General features: G+C 42.7%; 1 protein-coding gene across 1 annotated transcript; it reads left to right on the plus strand.

Annotated features, from left to right (window-relative positions):
* The first annotated feature begins 10203 nt into the window (after window positions 1-10203).
* On the plus strand, window positions 10204-11764 carry LOC106600678 (noggin-2). Its single transcript, XM_014192206.2, has one exon. The coding sequence runs from the start codon at window positions 10802-10804 to the stop codon at window positions 11420-11422; it is 621 nt and encodes a 206-aa protein (XP_014047681.1). The 5' UTR covers window positions 10204-10801; the 3' UTR covers window positions 11423-11764.
* Window positions 11765-17119: the final 5355 nt, after the last annotated feature.

A 17119-nucleotide genomic window follows, 5' to 3' on the forward strand; every position in this document is an offset into this window, starting at 1 on the left:
TGATTTAGGTAGGGCACAGGGCCAGATATTATGGGGCATTTGTTGGTGTCAAGCAGAGACACAATCAGTTCTTTAAAATCCATCTTCAGCTGTTCTGAGCTGCCCTTCATAATGTCATTGAATCCCACATTAACTATAATATATTACATTTCCTGATGCAGGTTTAACATGTTTGGGAGCAGCTTATTGATGTCCTGTACTTGTGCTCCTGGATAGCAAAATGTTTTTGCTCCAGGGACTGAGACATGGGATGGAGAAATCCACACATTCCTACCCCTCCCACAATTCGTTTAACTATTCCAGGGCCCACGAGAACCAGGTTAGCCTACGTCCGTTGCTCCAGGCGATAGGTCCAGACCTCTCACAGCAGACAGGGCCTCGTCAGATCCAGGGAAAGGAGCCGAACTCTATGACAAAGCCGCTGCTGGAGTCAGCATAGTTGGAGTCAGCAAAGCCGTCGCAGACACAGACAATCCCAACGATGTAGGCACAGGTAGATCAGGTAACAGTGCAGCGAAGCTATTCCTTATGTCAATCTGCTTCCAACTTCTCACAGACACTCGAGTCGGCTTAGTATCATGCCGCTGCCTTTGGTTTCCACGACTTGTGACATGGGACCAGCACTGATTTGTAGAATCCTTTTGCTGTTCTCCGTCTACTCCACTACAAGATGGAGGGGGAGAAGCAGATGGAGATGACTTCCTTGGCAGGCTAGATCCAAGTAGCACAGGCAATTTGGATAGGGACAGACAACACGGCGGGGCATCCACCAGGCCCGAGCGACATCCAGCCACAGGTGTTGAGAATGATAAACTTTCCATTTGCGTTTCCCCACAATTTCCCGCAGACTTGAAATTTGCTTGCTAAGGATAGCCACCTAATTTCTTTAATCCTCTGCAAGCAAACAATTGCCCCATTGGAACTCTGGATTGGCAATATTTTCCCGGACAAAAGCGTAATAAACACAGCTTCTACAGAGCTGGAAATATTTGTTAGCTATTCCAGGCGAAGCAGGCTCCATTGCAACCTAGCTAGCCAGCTAGATGCCTAGTTGTAAGAAGGGATGCTTTATATAAGAAATAGACTGCCATTGGGGATGCAGACCTTAGATAGGTCCATGTGACACTTAATAGGTCACAGAACTGGGTCTGTGACACTGTTTGAGAATATTTTTTATTTAAGCTTTATTTTGACAAGGAGCAACTTGGTGAACTGCGTACAGTAAGATATATAGTAAGTGTATCTTTTGTATTTTAAACTGTTTCTCACTCATGTAAGTGGTCTGGACATTTACTTCGGTTGGCATACAGTGGCTTGTGAAAGTATTCACCCCCTTGGCATTTTTCCTATTTTGTTGCCTTACAACCTGGAATTAAAAATGATTGGGGGTTCGTATCATTTGATTTACACAACATGCCTACCACTTTGAAGATGCAAAATATTTTTCATTGTGAAACTGACAAGAAATAAGACAAAAAAAACTGAAAACTTGAGCGTGCATAACTATTCACCCCCCCCCCCAAGTCAATACTTTGTAGAGGCACCTTTCGCAGCAATTACAGCTGCAAGTCTCTTGGGGTATATCTCCATAAACTTGGCACATCTAGCCACTGGGATTTTTGCCCATTCTTCAAGGCAAAATTGCTCCAGCTCCTTCAAGTTGGATGGGTTCCGCTGGTTTACAGTCGTGGCCAAAAGTTTTCACAAAGTCTGCTGCCTCAGTTTGTATGATGGCAATTTGCATATTCTCCAGAATGTGCAGATGTGCAGATGAATAGAAATTAATTGCAAAGTCCCTCTTTGCCATGCAAATGAACTGAATCCCCCAAAAATATTTCAACTGCATTTCAGCCCTGCCACAAAAGGACCAGCTGAAATCATGTCAGTGATTCTCTTGTTAACACAGGTGTGAGTGTTGACGAGGACAAGGCTGGAGATCACTCTGTCATGCTGATTGAGTTCGAATAACAGACTGAAATGTTCAAAATGAGGGTGGTGCTTGGAATCATTGCTCTTCCTCTGTCAAAACATGGTTACCTGCAAGGAAATACGTGCCGTCATCATCGCTTTGCACAAAAAGGGCCTCACAGGCAAGGATATTGCTCCCAGTAAGATTTCACCTAAATCAACCATTTATCGGATCATGAAGAACTTCAAGGAGAGTGGTTCAATTGTTGTGAAGAAGGCTTCAGGGCACCCAAGAAAGTCCAGCAAGCGCCAGGACCGTCTCCTAAAGTTGATTCAGCTGCGGGATTGGGGCACCACCAGTACAGAGCTTGCTCAGGAATGGCAGCAGGCAGGTGTGAGTGCATCTGCACGCACAGTGAGGCAAAGACTTTTGGAGGATGGCCTGGTGTCAAGAAGGGCAGGAAAGAAGCCACTTCTCTCTAGGAAAAACATCAAGGACAGACTGATATTCTGCAAAAGGTACAGGGATTGGATTGCTGAGGACTGGGGTAAAGTCATTTTCTCTGATGAATCCCCTTTCCGATTGTTTGGAGCATCTGGAAAAAAGCTTGTCCGGAGAAGACAAGGTGAGCGCTACCATCAGTCCTGTGTCATGCCAACAGTAAAGCATCCTGAGACCATTCATGTGTGGGGTTGCTTCTCAGCCAAGGTGGGCTCACTCACAATTTTGCCTAAGAACACAGCCATGAATAAAGAATGGTACCAACACATCCTCCGAGAGCAACTTCTCCCAACCATCCAGGAATAGTTTGGTGACGAACAAGGCCTTTTCCAGCATGATGGAGCACCTTGCCATAAGGCAAAGGTGATAACTAAGTGGCTTGGGGAACAAAACATCGATATTTTGGGTCCATGGCCAGGAAACAGCCCAAACCTTAATCCCATTGAGAATTTGTGGTCAATCCTAAAGAGGCGGGTGGACAAACAAAACCCCACAAATTCTGACAAACTCCAAGCATTGATTATGCAATAATGGGCTGCCATCAGTCAGGATGTGGCCCAGAAGTTAATTGACAGCATGCCAGGGCGGATTACAGAGGTCTTGAAAGAGAAGGGTCAACACTGCAAATAGACTCTTTGCATCAACTTCATGTAATTGTCAATAAAAGCCGTTGACACTTATAAAATGCTTGTAATTCAAATCAAATCAAATGTATTTTTATATAGCCCTTCGTACATCAGCTGATATTCTCAAAGTGCTGTACAGAAACCCAGCCTAAAACCCCAAACAGCAAGCAAAGCATGTGAAAGAAGCACGGTGGCTAGGAAAAACTCCCTAGGAAAAACTCCCTAGAAAGGCCAAAAACCTAGGAAGAAACCTAGAGAGGAACCAGGCTATGAGGGGTGGCCAGTCCTCTTCTGGCTGTGCAGGGTGGATATTATAACAGAACATGGTCAAAATGTTAAAATGTTCATATATGACCAGCATGGTCAAATAATAATAATCATAGTAGTTGTCGAGGGTGCAACAAGCACGTCCGGTGAACAGGTCAGGGTTCCATAGCCGCAGGCAGAACAGTTGAAACTGGAGCAGCAGCACGGCCAGGTGGACTGGGGACAGCAAGGAGTCATCATACCAGGTAGTCCTGAGGCATGGTCCTAGGGCTCAGGTCCTCCGAGAGAAAGACAGAAAGAGAGAAAGAGAGAATTAGAGAGAGCATATTTAAATACACACAGGACACCGGATAAGACAAGAGAAATACTCCAGATGTAACAGACTGACCCTAGCCCCCCGACACATAAACTACTGCAGCATAAATACTGGAGGCTGTATTCCATAGTAACATCTGACAAAAATATCTAAAGACACTGAAGCAGCAAACTTTGTGAAAATTAATATTTGTGTCATTCTCAAAACTTTTGGCCACGACTGTACAGCAATCTTTACGTCATCCCACAGATTCTCAATTGGATTGATGTCCGGCTTTGACTGGGCCATTCCAAGACATTTAAATGTTTCCCCTTAAACCACTCGAGTGTTGCTTTAGCAGTATGCTTAGGGTCATTGTCCTGCTGGAAGGTGAACCTCTGTCCCAGTTCTCAAATCTCTGGAAGACTAAAACAGGTTTCCCTCAAGAATTTCCCTGTATTTAGCGCCATCCATCATTCCTTCGATACTGACCAGTTTCCCAGTCCCTGCCGATAAAAAACACCCCCACAGCATGATGCTGCCACCACCATGCTTCACTGTGGGGATGATATTCTCGGGGTGATGAGAGGTGTTGGGTTTGTGCCAGACAGCGTTTTCCTTGATGGCGAAAAGCTCAATTTTAGTCTCATCTGACCAGAGTACCTTCTTCCATATGTTTGGGGAGTCTCCCACATGCCGTTTGACGAACACCCAATGTGTTTGCTTATTTTTTTCTTGGTGCAATGGCTTTTTTCTGGCCACTCTTCCGTAAAGCCCAGATCTGTGGAGTGTACAGTTTAAAGTGGTCCTATGGACAGATACTCCAATCTCCGCCTTGGAGCTTTTCAGCTCCTTCAGGGTTATCTTTGGTCTCTTTGTTGCCTCTCTGACTAATGCCCTCCTTGCCTGATCCATGAGTTTTGGTGGGCGGCCCTCTCTTGGCAGGTTTGTTGTGGTGCCATATTCTTTCCATTTTTTACTAATGGTTTTAATGATGCTCCATGGGATGTTCAAAGTTTCAGATAGTTTTTTATAACCCAACCCTGATCTGTACTTCTCCACAACTTTGTCCCTGGCCTGTTTGGAGAGCTCCTTGGTCTTGGTGGTGCCGCTTGCTTGGTGGTGCCCCTTGTTTAGTGGTGTTGCAGAATCTGGGTTCTTTCAGAACAGGTGTATATATACTGAGATCATGTGACACTTAGATTGCACACACTTAGATTGTACTTTATTTAACTAATTATGTGAATTCTGAAGGTAATTGGTTGCACCAGATCTTATTTAGGGGCATCATAGCAAAGGGGGTGAATACATATGCACCCACCACTTTTCCATTTGTATTTTATTTTGAATTTTTTGAAACAAGTTATTTTTTTTCATTTCACTTCATCAATTTGGATGATTTTGTGTATGTCCATTACATGAAATACAAATCCATTTAAATTACAGGTTGTAATGCAACAAAATAGGAAAACCGCCAAGTGGGATGAATACTTTTACAAGGCACTGTATACACTACATGACCAAAAGTATGTGGACACCTGCTCGTCGAACATCTCATTCCAAAATCATGGGCATTAATATGGATTTAGTCTCCCCTTTGCTGCTATAACAGGCACTCTTCTGGGAATGCTTTCCACTAGCTGTTAGAACATGGCTGAGGTGACTTTCTTCCATTCAGCCACAAGAGCAGGCACTGATGATGGGTGATTAGGCCTGGCTCACAGTCGGTGTTCCAATTCATCCCAAAGGTGTTCAATGGTGTTGAGGTCTGGGCTCTGTGCAAGCCAGTCAAGTTCTTCCACACCTATCTCGACAAACCATTTCTGTATGAACCTCGCTTTGTGCACGGGGGCATTGTCATGCTGAAACAGGAAAGTGCAATCCCCAAATTGTTGCCACAAAGTTGGAAGTACAGAATCATCTAAAATGTAATTGTATGCATTAAGATTTCCCTCATTGGAACTAAGGGGCCTAGTCCAAACAATGAAAAAGCCCCAGACCATTGTTCCTCCTCCAGCAAACTTTACAGTTGGCACTATACATTGGGGCAAGTAGCTTTCTCCTGGCATCCGCCAAAGCCAGATTTGTCCATCGAACTGCCAGATGGTGAAGCATGATTCATAACTCCAGAGAATACGTTTACACTGCTCCAGCATCCAATGGCGGCGTGCTTTACACCACTCCAGCCGATGCTTGGCACTGCGCATGGTGATCTCAGGCTTGTGTGCGGCTGCTCGGCCATGGAAACCCATTTCATGAAGCTCCCGACGAACAGTTATTGTGCTGACATTGCTTCCAGAGGCAGTTTGGTACTCGGTAGTGAGTGTTGCAACTGAGCTACACGCTTCAGCACTCGGCGGTCATGTTCTGTGAGCTTGAGTGGCCTACCACTTCGCTGCTGACCCATTGTTGCTCCTAGAACTTCCACTTCACAATAGTGACTGGGGAAGGTCTAGCAGGGCAGACATTTTACGAACTGACTTGTTGGAAAGGTGGCATCCTATGACGGTGCCACGTTGAAAGGCCATTCTACTGCCAATGTGTGTCTATGGAGAGTGCATAGCTGTGTGTTCAATTTTATATACCTGTCAAGAACGGGTGTGGCTGAAATAGCAGAATCCACTAATTTGAAGGCTGTCCACATACTTTTGTATATACACTGTATAGTGTAGGTACGTGGAATGACCCAATGCAATTATAGTCATGATAAAGACAACCTTGGTGGCTAGAGTGGTCCTCCTCAGTGAGGTGAAGAGAGCTACTTTGGTGACTAGAGTGTGCCTCCTTGTTGATGGGGGAAAAAAAAGAGCTACCTAGGTAGTAAAGTGGGCCTCCTTCTTGGTGGCTTGTGTGGTCCTCCTAGGTACGCAGGGGGCCCTAATGCAGGGGTACTCAAGGTACAAAACTTTTGAGAAATGAAAGAAAGCCTCTATCATTCTGCGAGTAGTAAAGTATCACACTGTTGGAGACAGACGTGCATCTGAAATGGCACCCTATTCCCTATATAGTGCACTAATTTTGACCAGAGCCCTAAAAGTAGTGCAATAGGATGTTATTTCAGACTCAGCTAGAGACAGGCGTGACCTTTTCTCTAGAATGGGACTAATTGGGTCTCCAGCATCATAAGTAAACAACATGAGCTCAGAGACTATGTGTGTGTTCCCCTCAGGGTGTGTGTGTGTGTGTGTGTGTGTGGTGCCAAGTATCAGATTTCACTTTCCCTCTAACCGCCACATTTAGAGCAAGACACAATATCTGTTTCCCCTCACCCTCTCGTCGCTCTCTCTCATTTAACCACCTCAGCAGCAGCAGCATCTCCTTTATCTTTTTACTCTCCTTTTCACTTTACCTCACTGTTACCTACTGACTTTTCCTTCATCCACCCCCTTCCGCCCTCTCTGCTTCTCTCCTGCTACAATTTTATGTCCAGCTTTTTCACTTTACTACAAAGTTAATCTCTTGCTACAAGTTAACATGCTACATAGCAGCCATTGCTTTAGTGTATTGTTTGTGTTCCGTCATTGTAGCTTCTCCTGTTAAATTTAACCTATGAAATGACGCTTCAAGTAGCCAGGAAATGACGCTTCAAGTAGCCAGGTTAGACAGCTCTACTAGCTGTCTAACCTGGGTGTCAGTCTGTTTTGGCTTTGTCATGCCAAATAGACTGGACTCGCTGCTATCTCAATGCGTACCTGTTCCTGTATTTCTGAGCTTGAAGAGAAGAAAGAGTACAGCAGGTCCTTATCTTGATGAAATAATTCATAGTTTGCCATATGAAGAACAAAAGAGCGGTACATTGGCAATCATCTAAATGAAATCTTCATCAACATCTTCCTCATCAAGTACCCCAGTGGATGTCAGGGAAAGATGTCATATGTTGGTTGTTATCTGGTCAGATAACAGGTCACAATTTATACCACACAAAAAGATATGGGATCAGTACATTTATTGGGTGGGTTGTGTCCAAATTTTGACACCTTCTAATTTAGAAATGAGTAGTCTAGTCCAGGAAGAGGCAGGATGAGGCATAATGCTAATTCCAGTTCCTGGCACCCTCCAATACACCTCTGGGAAACATTCCAGAAAACTCCACAAATAGCCCTGAAAGATTCATCTGGCCTGATCAGAAGTACAGAGAGATCTGATTCCATAGAAATAAAATCATTAATCAAAAAGTTTATTATTTGCGAACAGAGATTTGCAGATGTTATCACAGGTGAAGTGAAATGCTTGTGTTTCCAGCTACAACAGTGCAGTAATTCTGAGCAATACTAAACGATATACAATGCACACACAATCCAAAACCTACTCATTCCATTTATTGACATTTTTAAAAACTTTTTTCTACATTTTAGAATAACAGTGAAGACATAACTATGAAATAACACATATGGAGTCATGTAGTAACCAAAAAAGTGGTAAACAAATCAAAATATATTTTATATTTGTGATTCTTCAAAGTAGCCATCCTTTGCCTTGATGACAGCTTTGCACACTCTTGACATTCTCTCAACTAGCTTCATGAGGTAGTCACCTGGAATGCATTTAAATTAACAGGTGTGCCTTGTTAAAAGTTAATTTGTGGAATTTCATTCCTTCATAATACGTTTGAGCCAATCAGTTGTGTTGTGAAAAGGTAGGGGTGGTATACAGAAGATACTATTTGGTAAAATACCAGGTCCATATTATGGTAAGAACAGCTCAAATAAGCAAAGAGAAATGACAGTCCATCATAACTTTAAGACATGACGGTCAGTCAATACAGAACATTTCAAGAACTTCAAAAGTTTCTTCAAGTACAGTCGCAAAAACCATCAAGTGCTGTGATGAAACTGACTCTCATGAAGATCGCCACAGGAAAGGAAGACCCAGAGTTACCTTTGCTGTAGAGGATACGTTTATTAGAGTTACCATCCTCAGAAATCAGAAATTGCAGCCCAAATAAATGCTTCACAGAGTTCAAGTAACAGACACATCTCAACCTCAACTGTTCAGATGAGACTGTGTGAATCAGGCCTTCATGGTCGAATTGCTGCAAAGAAACTACTGAAGGACACCAATAAGAAGAAGAGACTTGCTTGGGCCAAGAAACACAAGCAATGGACATTAGACCGGTGGAAATCTGTCCTTTGGTCTGATGAGTCCAAATTTGAGACTTTTGGTTCAAACCGCCGTGTCTTTATGAGACGCAGAGTAGGTGAATGGATGATTTCCGCATGTGTATTTCCCACCGTGAGGTATGGAGAAGGAGGTGTGTCAACCATTGCGAAAGAACAGTCACCTCTAGTGATTCTATTTTGCACCATATCATCTGGTCCCGTGTGGCTCAGTTGGTAGAGCATGGTGTTTGCAATGCCAGGGTTGTGGGTTCGATTCCCACGGGGGACCAGTATGGGAAAAAATTTATGAAATGTATGCATTCACTACTGTAAGTCGCTCTGGATAAGAGCGTATGTAAATGTAATAATATGCAGCACAACAAACACACAGACACTTTTATATGGGCAGGTTTTCACATGCCTGTAACCGTTCATAGTGTCATGTTTAAAGCCACAATGTGTAATTTTTCCATATTTTGTCATACTATAGAGAGAAATAGTAATGTAAGCATTTGTAAGCATTAATTCCGCCATGGTTCATTGGACAAAGCCTCTGTGGAAATGTATGGTGTTTTTTTGGGGGGGGAGGGGGTAAACGTTGAAAATTAGGTCTGTGGTAAACACAGGCTTAGGAGATCTTATAACGTTTTGTTCTGAGATAATCTTCAACAGCTAACCTTACTTTTTGTGAATTTTAAAGCATTTATTTCATGTAAAAATGCACATAAAGGCTTCATAATTCCAAAAGGAAGTGTTAACTGACTGATATTATCTCAGAACATGTGACGTTCGTCCTAAGGAGTAGACCAAGGTGCAGCGTGTTGAGTGCTCATGATAAATATTTATTATTATACTCAGAACACTATACAAAACAATAAACAAAGAAACACGAACGTCACGTTCTGCAGGCTTCACTGAGCAATACAAAAACAAGATCCCACAACAAAAGGTGGAAAAAAGGGCTGCCTAAGTCTGATTCCTAATCAGAGACAACGATAAACAGCTGCCTCTGATTAGGAACCATACTCGGCTCAACACAAAGAAATAGGAAACATAGAAATGAACATAGAAATACAAAATCTAGAATGCCCACCCAAATCACACCCTGACCTAACCAAAATAGAGAAAATAAACGGCAATCTAAGGTCAGGGCGTGACAGAACAAAACGTATAAGATCTCCTAAGCTTGACCTTATTTTCGGTGTGTATCCCAAAACCCTATAATTTCCCCATTAACTTTCACCATATATCCCAATTGTCATGAATATACAAATATTAAACTCCATCAATACCACCAAAACAAGGTGGTGACTATTAAGCGCCATGTCAACCTCAGGACAACTATTAAGCAACTCCAGAGCGTGCCGTTTGTAACCCGCCTGTGTTTAGGACCATGTAGCCATGCGCGCTGTCAATCATAGTGAAAGTGACGGTGTTGACTGCTTGACACTTCGGAATGGGATATTTAACTTGAGAGTGGGGTCCACTTTCTACAGAAGCAGTTACTCTCCCGCATTGGAAATGGGTGAAGGTGTCTAGGAGCTTCAGCAAAATATAATTATAAAATAGAAGCAACTATCCTATAGGCTACAGCATTCACGACAGACTCTCCATGAATGGATTACTTTCAGAAACAGAGGTGTAATGCATCTTAATCTCGGGTGGCATCTCCTCCGGTGATAAGGATTTTAAGTTGAGTTTTCTAAAGGCATGTTTGTTTAGGAGGTTTTGGCTTATTTATCCTCAAAGCACTGAGAGGAGGCACAGATGAGAAGAGAAAAAAAGAAAACTCTACTGAGTTTGCGTGTGGTGGAACATTGATGGAAATCCGTTATATCCATTTAATGAACTAGGACGCTCATGCGCTCTATGGTCAAAGGGAATGGTCTGTATTGATGTATTAAGTTTAGTGATGGTTACCGTTCTCTTCCTCACTTAGTAACTTTATACATTGGCGATTTCTGCGCTACAACTGGGACGGATATCTTATTTAAGCACACACCACCTCTCCAATCCAAATGTCAAAGTGGGATACTAATGCAGCACTTGCTCTTTTGCTGTAAGTGAAAATAATTTGCGTAAATAACAGCTCGATCTATAGAACATGGGGCTTTCTCCGGCGGCTCTGCTCTATGTCATAGCGACCATCCACCTCGGTGTCTCTCAGCATTTTTTGCGTCTGCGCCCTTCGCCCAGCGAGCATCTCCCAGTGCCCGGTCTTAAAGAGGACCCTGACCCAAAATACGACCCGAGGAAACAGGACCTGGCCGAACGGACACTGAAGAGGAAACTCGGGAGAAACTTTGACCCTGTCTTCATGTCAATCAACAGCCCCCCTGTTGTAGAGAACCGGACTGCCCTTGAAGCACAGTCCAGACTAATGGGACCTATTCCCAACCAGCTGAAACAGCTGGACCGGGTGACAGCGGGCAAGAAAGCCCGTCGGAAGTTTTCACAGTGGTTGTGGGCATACACACACTGCCCCGTGGGCTATGTATGGAAGGACTTGGGCGTGAGGTTCTGGCCGCGTTACGTCAAGGAGGGACAGTGTCTGAATGAGCGCTCTTGTTCGTTCCCGGCGGGGATGTTTTGCATGCCCGACAAGTCAGTCACCAAGACATTCCTCCGCTGGTACTGCCAGGGCTTTCTCAAAAAGAAATACTGCATGTGGATACAGGTCCAATACCCCATCATATCCGAATGCAAGTGTTCCTGTGTAGAATAGGCCATCTAACTCGGGGTAAAACTATTTCCATTCAACTTGAATTAAACCCTCATCATACAAAATCGGATTTTATTAATTAAAAAGCTAATAAATTAACATTGTTTCAGATGTAAACATTTAGCTACAATAGCTTACATCAAGTGTAATAGGGGCAATTTCAATTGGAATTGGAAAATGGAACATGTACATGAACGTCTTCACAAAGTTGTCTTGACAAAGTTTGTGCGTTTCTTTGTTTTTTATGTCTGGCACAGGATGGAGAGTGTATCACGTTATAGGCTACTGTTAACAGTTTTTATTTATTTTATTTATTACCACAGCCATTGTTAGTATGAAACTATGATTATGTATAGATGTTTATATGAGTGTTTCTCTGAAGGCTATTAAAAAGTATCAATAAAAAATGGTTTTGTTAAGAGCTTAATTTTGTCTTTAATTTGCCAAGAGAGTCATATTTCCACATATGCCCGAATTGTATGACAGCAACAACTGTTAACTGTTTAAGAGCATCCAATACAATCATTTTTACGTGCGTTTTGGCGTGAAAATATGACATGATATGGGCTCAATAACTTTCTGAGGTTCTAACCCAAATGGCACCATATTCCCTATATAGTGCACTTATTTTGTTCAGAGCCCTATAAAGGGAATATGGTGCCATTTGGGATATCGCCACTCTTAAGACCTAAACAACCTTGTTCCTGACATGTGGAAAAACACAGCTGTTAGACGGAGGCTTGGAGAGGATAGAGATAGAGAGAGAGAGAGCAAATAATGAATGTGAACCGCCAATGAGGCCATGCATTGTGTAGACTAGGCACACCATTCCTGATATGTTTCCATAATAGTCAAACATGTCTCAAACATTTCAAACTATGTGCGAAAAGACTAATGGTGAGAATCGCGCCAGCAAACGCCTCTCCGCCCCTCTCTCAGACTGACGCAAACATACAATATGCATGGTACGGTTCTCGGCTGCAAAGCCTAATGCTGATAAGGCTATATCCGTAGTGTGGTTTTTATTACATAAATAGGCTACTGGATATATTATACTACGCGACGACCTGTCAGCTACAGAGAGGGAGGGAATTGGGTTAGGTAGTTTCAACAAAACACCTCTGTTACACATCCATAGCTCTGTCCCCAGCGAACCACTCAGTTTACCAAAGTGTCAGGGTCAGGCTTTTGAAAATGCAGATTGTGCCTTTGGTAGCCTAACTTATATTGGCCTACTTTTATTAACGTTGATTAACTTTGGGATTGTTAGAGATCATGATTAAATATTTTTTCTCCTTAAACATTGGATTGGTGTCACAGGATAGAGACCAAGACGCAGCGAGAAAATATATACTCATCTTCTAATTTATTTGGTGAAGAAGGGAAACACAATAAACGTATACAAAACACAAACGAACTGGACAGTCTTGTCAGGCACACAGCTAAACAAGCACAATCTCCCACAAAATCCCATGACAAACAAACTCCTAATTATAGGACCTTCAATCAGAGGCAACGATAACCAACTGCCTCCAATTGAAGGTCCAACCCCAATAAACTAAACATAGAACTACAATAGACTAGATAGAACATAGAAAAACTAACATAGAACATAGACTAACAATCCCCGAACCACATAAACCAAACACCCCTCTACCTAAATACATAGCCCAAACCACATGAAACAAACACCCCCTGCCACGTCCTGACCAAACTATAATAACAAATAACCCCTATTACTGGTCAGGATGTGACAATTGGCCATCTGGCAATTCTGGCAAATGCCAGATGGGCTGGAACATTTTTTAGTTGGGTGGGCTGGTCGAAATTGACCAGCCCCGAAATTGACAAAAGTGTGCCTTTTAAAGATTTTTGCGCAATTTCTCTGGTATACTAATCTACAATGAGCTTTTTGCTGATCAGTGGCCAAGATCACGGATTGTAAAAAACTGAACATTTGCCTATAAACATAGAAAGAGCACATTCGACATGATCACCTCACTGAAAAAACGTCCTATTTGTTGTGTGGCTAAAACCATGATTTGGTCAAACAGTGAAGTGCATTATCCTCATGATTCCTGTAATGAAAGTGTCTGCCCTGCCCCTGTGCCTGCACCCTTGCTTTTCCCAGATTAGCCTTCAGAAAGAAAAAAGTAACTCTGAAGTTAAACACAAGCGTGAACATGGCTCAGGTAGGCAGTTTGGACTGGTTCTCTGTGTGTGTAAACACATAATAGATAAACAAAGGAAACAAGCGTGTGTGTGTGGGTGGTGGGTTTGATTAGGATATAAACAGGTCAAGTAAAGTAACATGATTGTCTGTGACTTTGTCCCAAATGCCAACCTATTCCCTACATAGTGAGCTACTTTTGACCAGAGCTCTGGTGAAAAGTAGTGAACTATAAAGGGAATAGGGTCCCATTTTGGATATAACATCTGTGTTTTTATGGGACATAGACAGCTTAAACAGCAACTAGGCCATCTAGTGGCTAGCTAATATGCCACTGACACTGGGTCCCACAGTTGTGTCAAGTTGGCTGGGTGTTGTTTAGGTGGTGGACCACCTCCCTTTCATCTACACTGATTGAAGTGGATTGAACAAGTGACATCAATAAGGGATCATAGCTTTCACCTGGATTCAACTGGTCAGTCTATGTCCGCAATAGGCTGGGAGAGGCTGGAATAAGGGCTTGTAGGCCTGCTGCAAGGCAGGTCCTCACCAGACATCACTGGCAGCAACATCGCCTATGGGCACAAACCCATTGTCGCTGGACCAGACAGGACTGGCAAAAAGTGCTCTTCACTGACGAGTCGCGGTTTTGTCTCACCAGGGGTGATGGTCAGATTTGCGTTTATTGTCGAAGGAATGAGCGTTACACCGAGGCCTGTACTCTGGAGCCGGGATCGATTTGGAGGTGGAGAGTCCGTCATAGTCTGGGGCGGTGTGTCACAGCATCATCGGACTGAGCTTGTTGTCACTGTGAGGGCTAGGGCCATTCCCGCCAGAAATGTCCGGGAACTTGCAGGTGCCTTGGTGGAAGAGTGGGGTAACATCTCACAGCAAAAACTGGCAAATCTGGTGCAGTCCATGAGGAGGAGATGCACTGCAGTACTTAATGCAGCTGGTGGCCACACCAGATACTGACTGTTACTTTTTATTTTGACCCCCCCCTTTGTTCAGGGACACATTATTCCATGCCTGTTAGTCACATGTCTGTGGAACTTGTTCAGTTTATGTCTCAGTTGTTGAATCTTATGTTCATACAAATATTTACACATGTCAAGTTTGCTGAAAATAAATGCAGTTGACAGTGAGAGGACGTTTCTTTTTTTGCTGAGTTTATATTCCATTCCTCCTCTCCAAATGTTACCTCCAAGTATTTTTCCCTATGGCCTTTAGACCCTTACAAGTTCCATTAGTTCCACCTATAAAGTGGCTATATATAATCCCTGCAGTATGTGGTAATTTGCAAAGGATTACTATCTTAACATTTATATCAGAATGTACAGGGAACTTGCTGCTATTCTGTCCTACTGTAAACATAAAATCTCTAAACTGGAGATATCTCCAAAAATCTTGTTTCCGTAAATTATACTTGGACTTTAGTTCTTCAAAAGAGGTAAATATGTTTTCTTGATATAGACAACTAATGTTCTTTATCCCGTTTCTATACCTATCTTTCCAGAAAACCATGTGTCCCCCTATTTTTTATTTAGGGTTGTTCCATGATGAAGCAGAGCTTGTCTAGAAAGATGAAAATCTCTCTCTTATGAATCTGACTCCATATATTTTTAGTATGGGACATTATTGGATTCTGCAGTCCCACTTTTTGTTGACTAAAATAATCTGATGCTCCGAATGGGGCATTAAGTTCCTCTTCCATATCCACCCAAATTGGCCTAGTCGAGTTCTCAATAAAAAGAGAGCCTATCCGGGAAACTACAAAGGCTTCTTTGATATAATTGCATGATAGGGAGCTTTAATCCTCCCTTCTCAGTCTTTTCATGTAATCTCACTATGTTCATCCTGGCCCGTTTTCCGCCCAAATAAACTCAGTAATCATTTTGTCTATGGATTTAAAAGTATAGACAGGTATGGACAGTGGTAACATGCAAATGATGTAATTCGGTTTAGGAGCTAAGACCATCTTTATAACCTGTATCCTACCCCATAATAAGATTTGTAGCTAATACCAGCTCAAACTGGAGTTGAATTTTGTTCAATAGTGGGTCAAGGTTTTCAGAAATCATATTCTCTAGACCAGGATTTAAAGCAATCCCCAGGTACCTCAAGTTTTTAGGGACCAATTGAAACCTCCAGTTGAGGAAGTCATTTCTCAGACAATGTTTTGATAGGGGCACTACATCAGATTTGGTCCAGTTTACTTTATAGGCTGTTAGAGTCGACAGCATCCAGTCAGAGCCATTGGAGTTGGTTAAAGCGGTCCCACAAGGTTCCATACTTGGTCCATTACTGTTCACGCTCTACATAAACAATATCAGTGATGAGATAAGAAAGTGTCAAATTCATCTACATGCTGATGACACCGTCATGTACTCTATTGCGTCAACGGCTGACCAAGCATCGAGACAGATTTTAAGATATTACAAGGACCTTTTTTACAGCTTGAACTTTTAAATGCAAAGAAAACACATTTTATGATTTTTAATAGGTTCAAAAAGTTGGTTGAAAATACACTTGCACTTATGAGCTTAGATAGCTCGCAAATTAATCAGGTCTCTGTAACGATCGTCTAAAGGAGTTGACCAAGGTGCAGCGTGGCAAGTGTTCATCTTGAATTTATTTTAAATCAGAACACTTAAACAAAATAATAAACAATGATAAACGACCGTCACGTCTTGCAGGCTATACCGAGCAGTACAAAAATAAGATCCCACAACTCAAGGAGGGAAAAGGGCTGCCTAAGTATGGTTCCCAATCAGAGACAACAATAGGCAGCTGCCTCTGATTGGAAACCATACCTGGCCAAAACATAGAAATAGAAACCATAGAATGCCCACCCCACACCCTGACCTAACAACATAGAGAAATAAACCGTCTCTCTCAGGTCAGGGTGTGACAGTCTCTGCATATGAATACTTAGGGATATGGTTGGATGATAAACTGTCTTTTAGAATGCATGTTGACGAACTTTGTATACGGCTAAAAATCAAGCTAGGCTTCCTCTATAGAAACAGGACATGTTTGTCCTCCACAATAGAAGAAATTGTACAAGCTACTTTTATGTCTCTTATAGATTATGAGGATATTATCTACATGCATGCTGCGGCATCCACACTTAAATCGCTGGATCCAATTTATCATTGCGCACTTATTATTACGGGTACTAGCTACAGAACTCACCCCTGTTGTTAGGTGCCTCCCAAGAAGAGGTAGGTGCAGGAGTCAGGAGCAGGAGAGCAAGGAATTTCCAGTAGCACAATCGTTTATTGAATGTCCCAAAACACGACAACTACAGGTGGGGAAACACACCCAACGAAGTCGCCACACACAGGGAAATAAACGTAACACACGGAGGAGAAATCTCTACTCCCAAATAAACTACAACGGTACAACACGACCGTGAGGGGGGGAAAAAACCCTGTGGCGCAAACACGCACCCCTAGCAGAGCAACAACAGCAAATAATCCCGCACAAAGAATAGCAGGCAGCGGAAGTTAATAAACCCACCGAAATTA

The sequence above is a fragment of the Salmo salar genome, chromosome ssa03 (assembly GCF_905237065.1).
Source record: "Salmo salar chromosome ssa03, Ssal_v3.1, whole genome shotgun sequence".
Classification (NCBI taxonomy): domain Eukaryota; kingdom Metazoa; phylum Chordata; class Actinopteri; order Salmoniformes; family Salmonidae; genus Salmo; species Salmo salar.

What these genes read in the sequence shown, in the direction of transcription:
- LOC106600678 (XM_014192206.2), top strand. Translation starts at nt 10,802, where the DNA reads ATGGGGCTTTCTCCGGCGGCTCTGCTCTATGTCATAGCGACCATCCAC.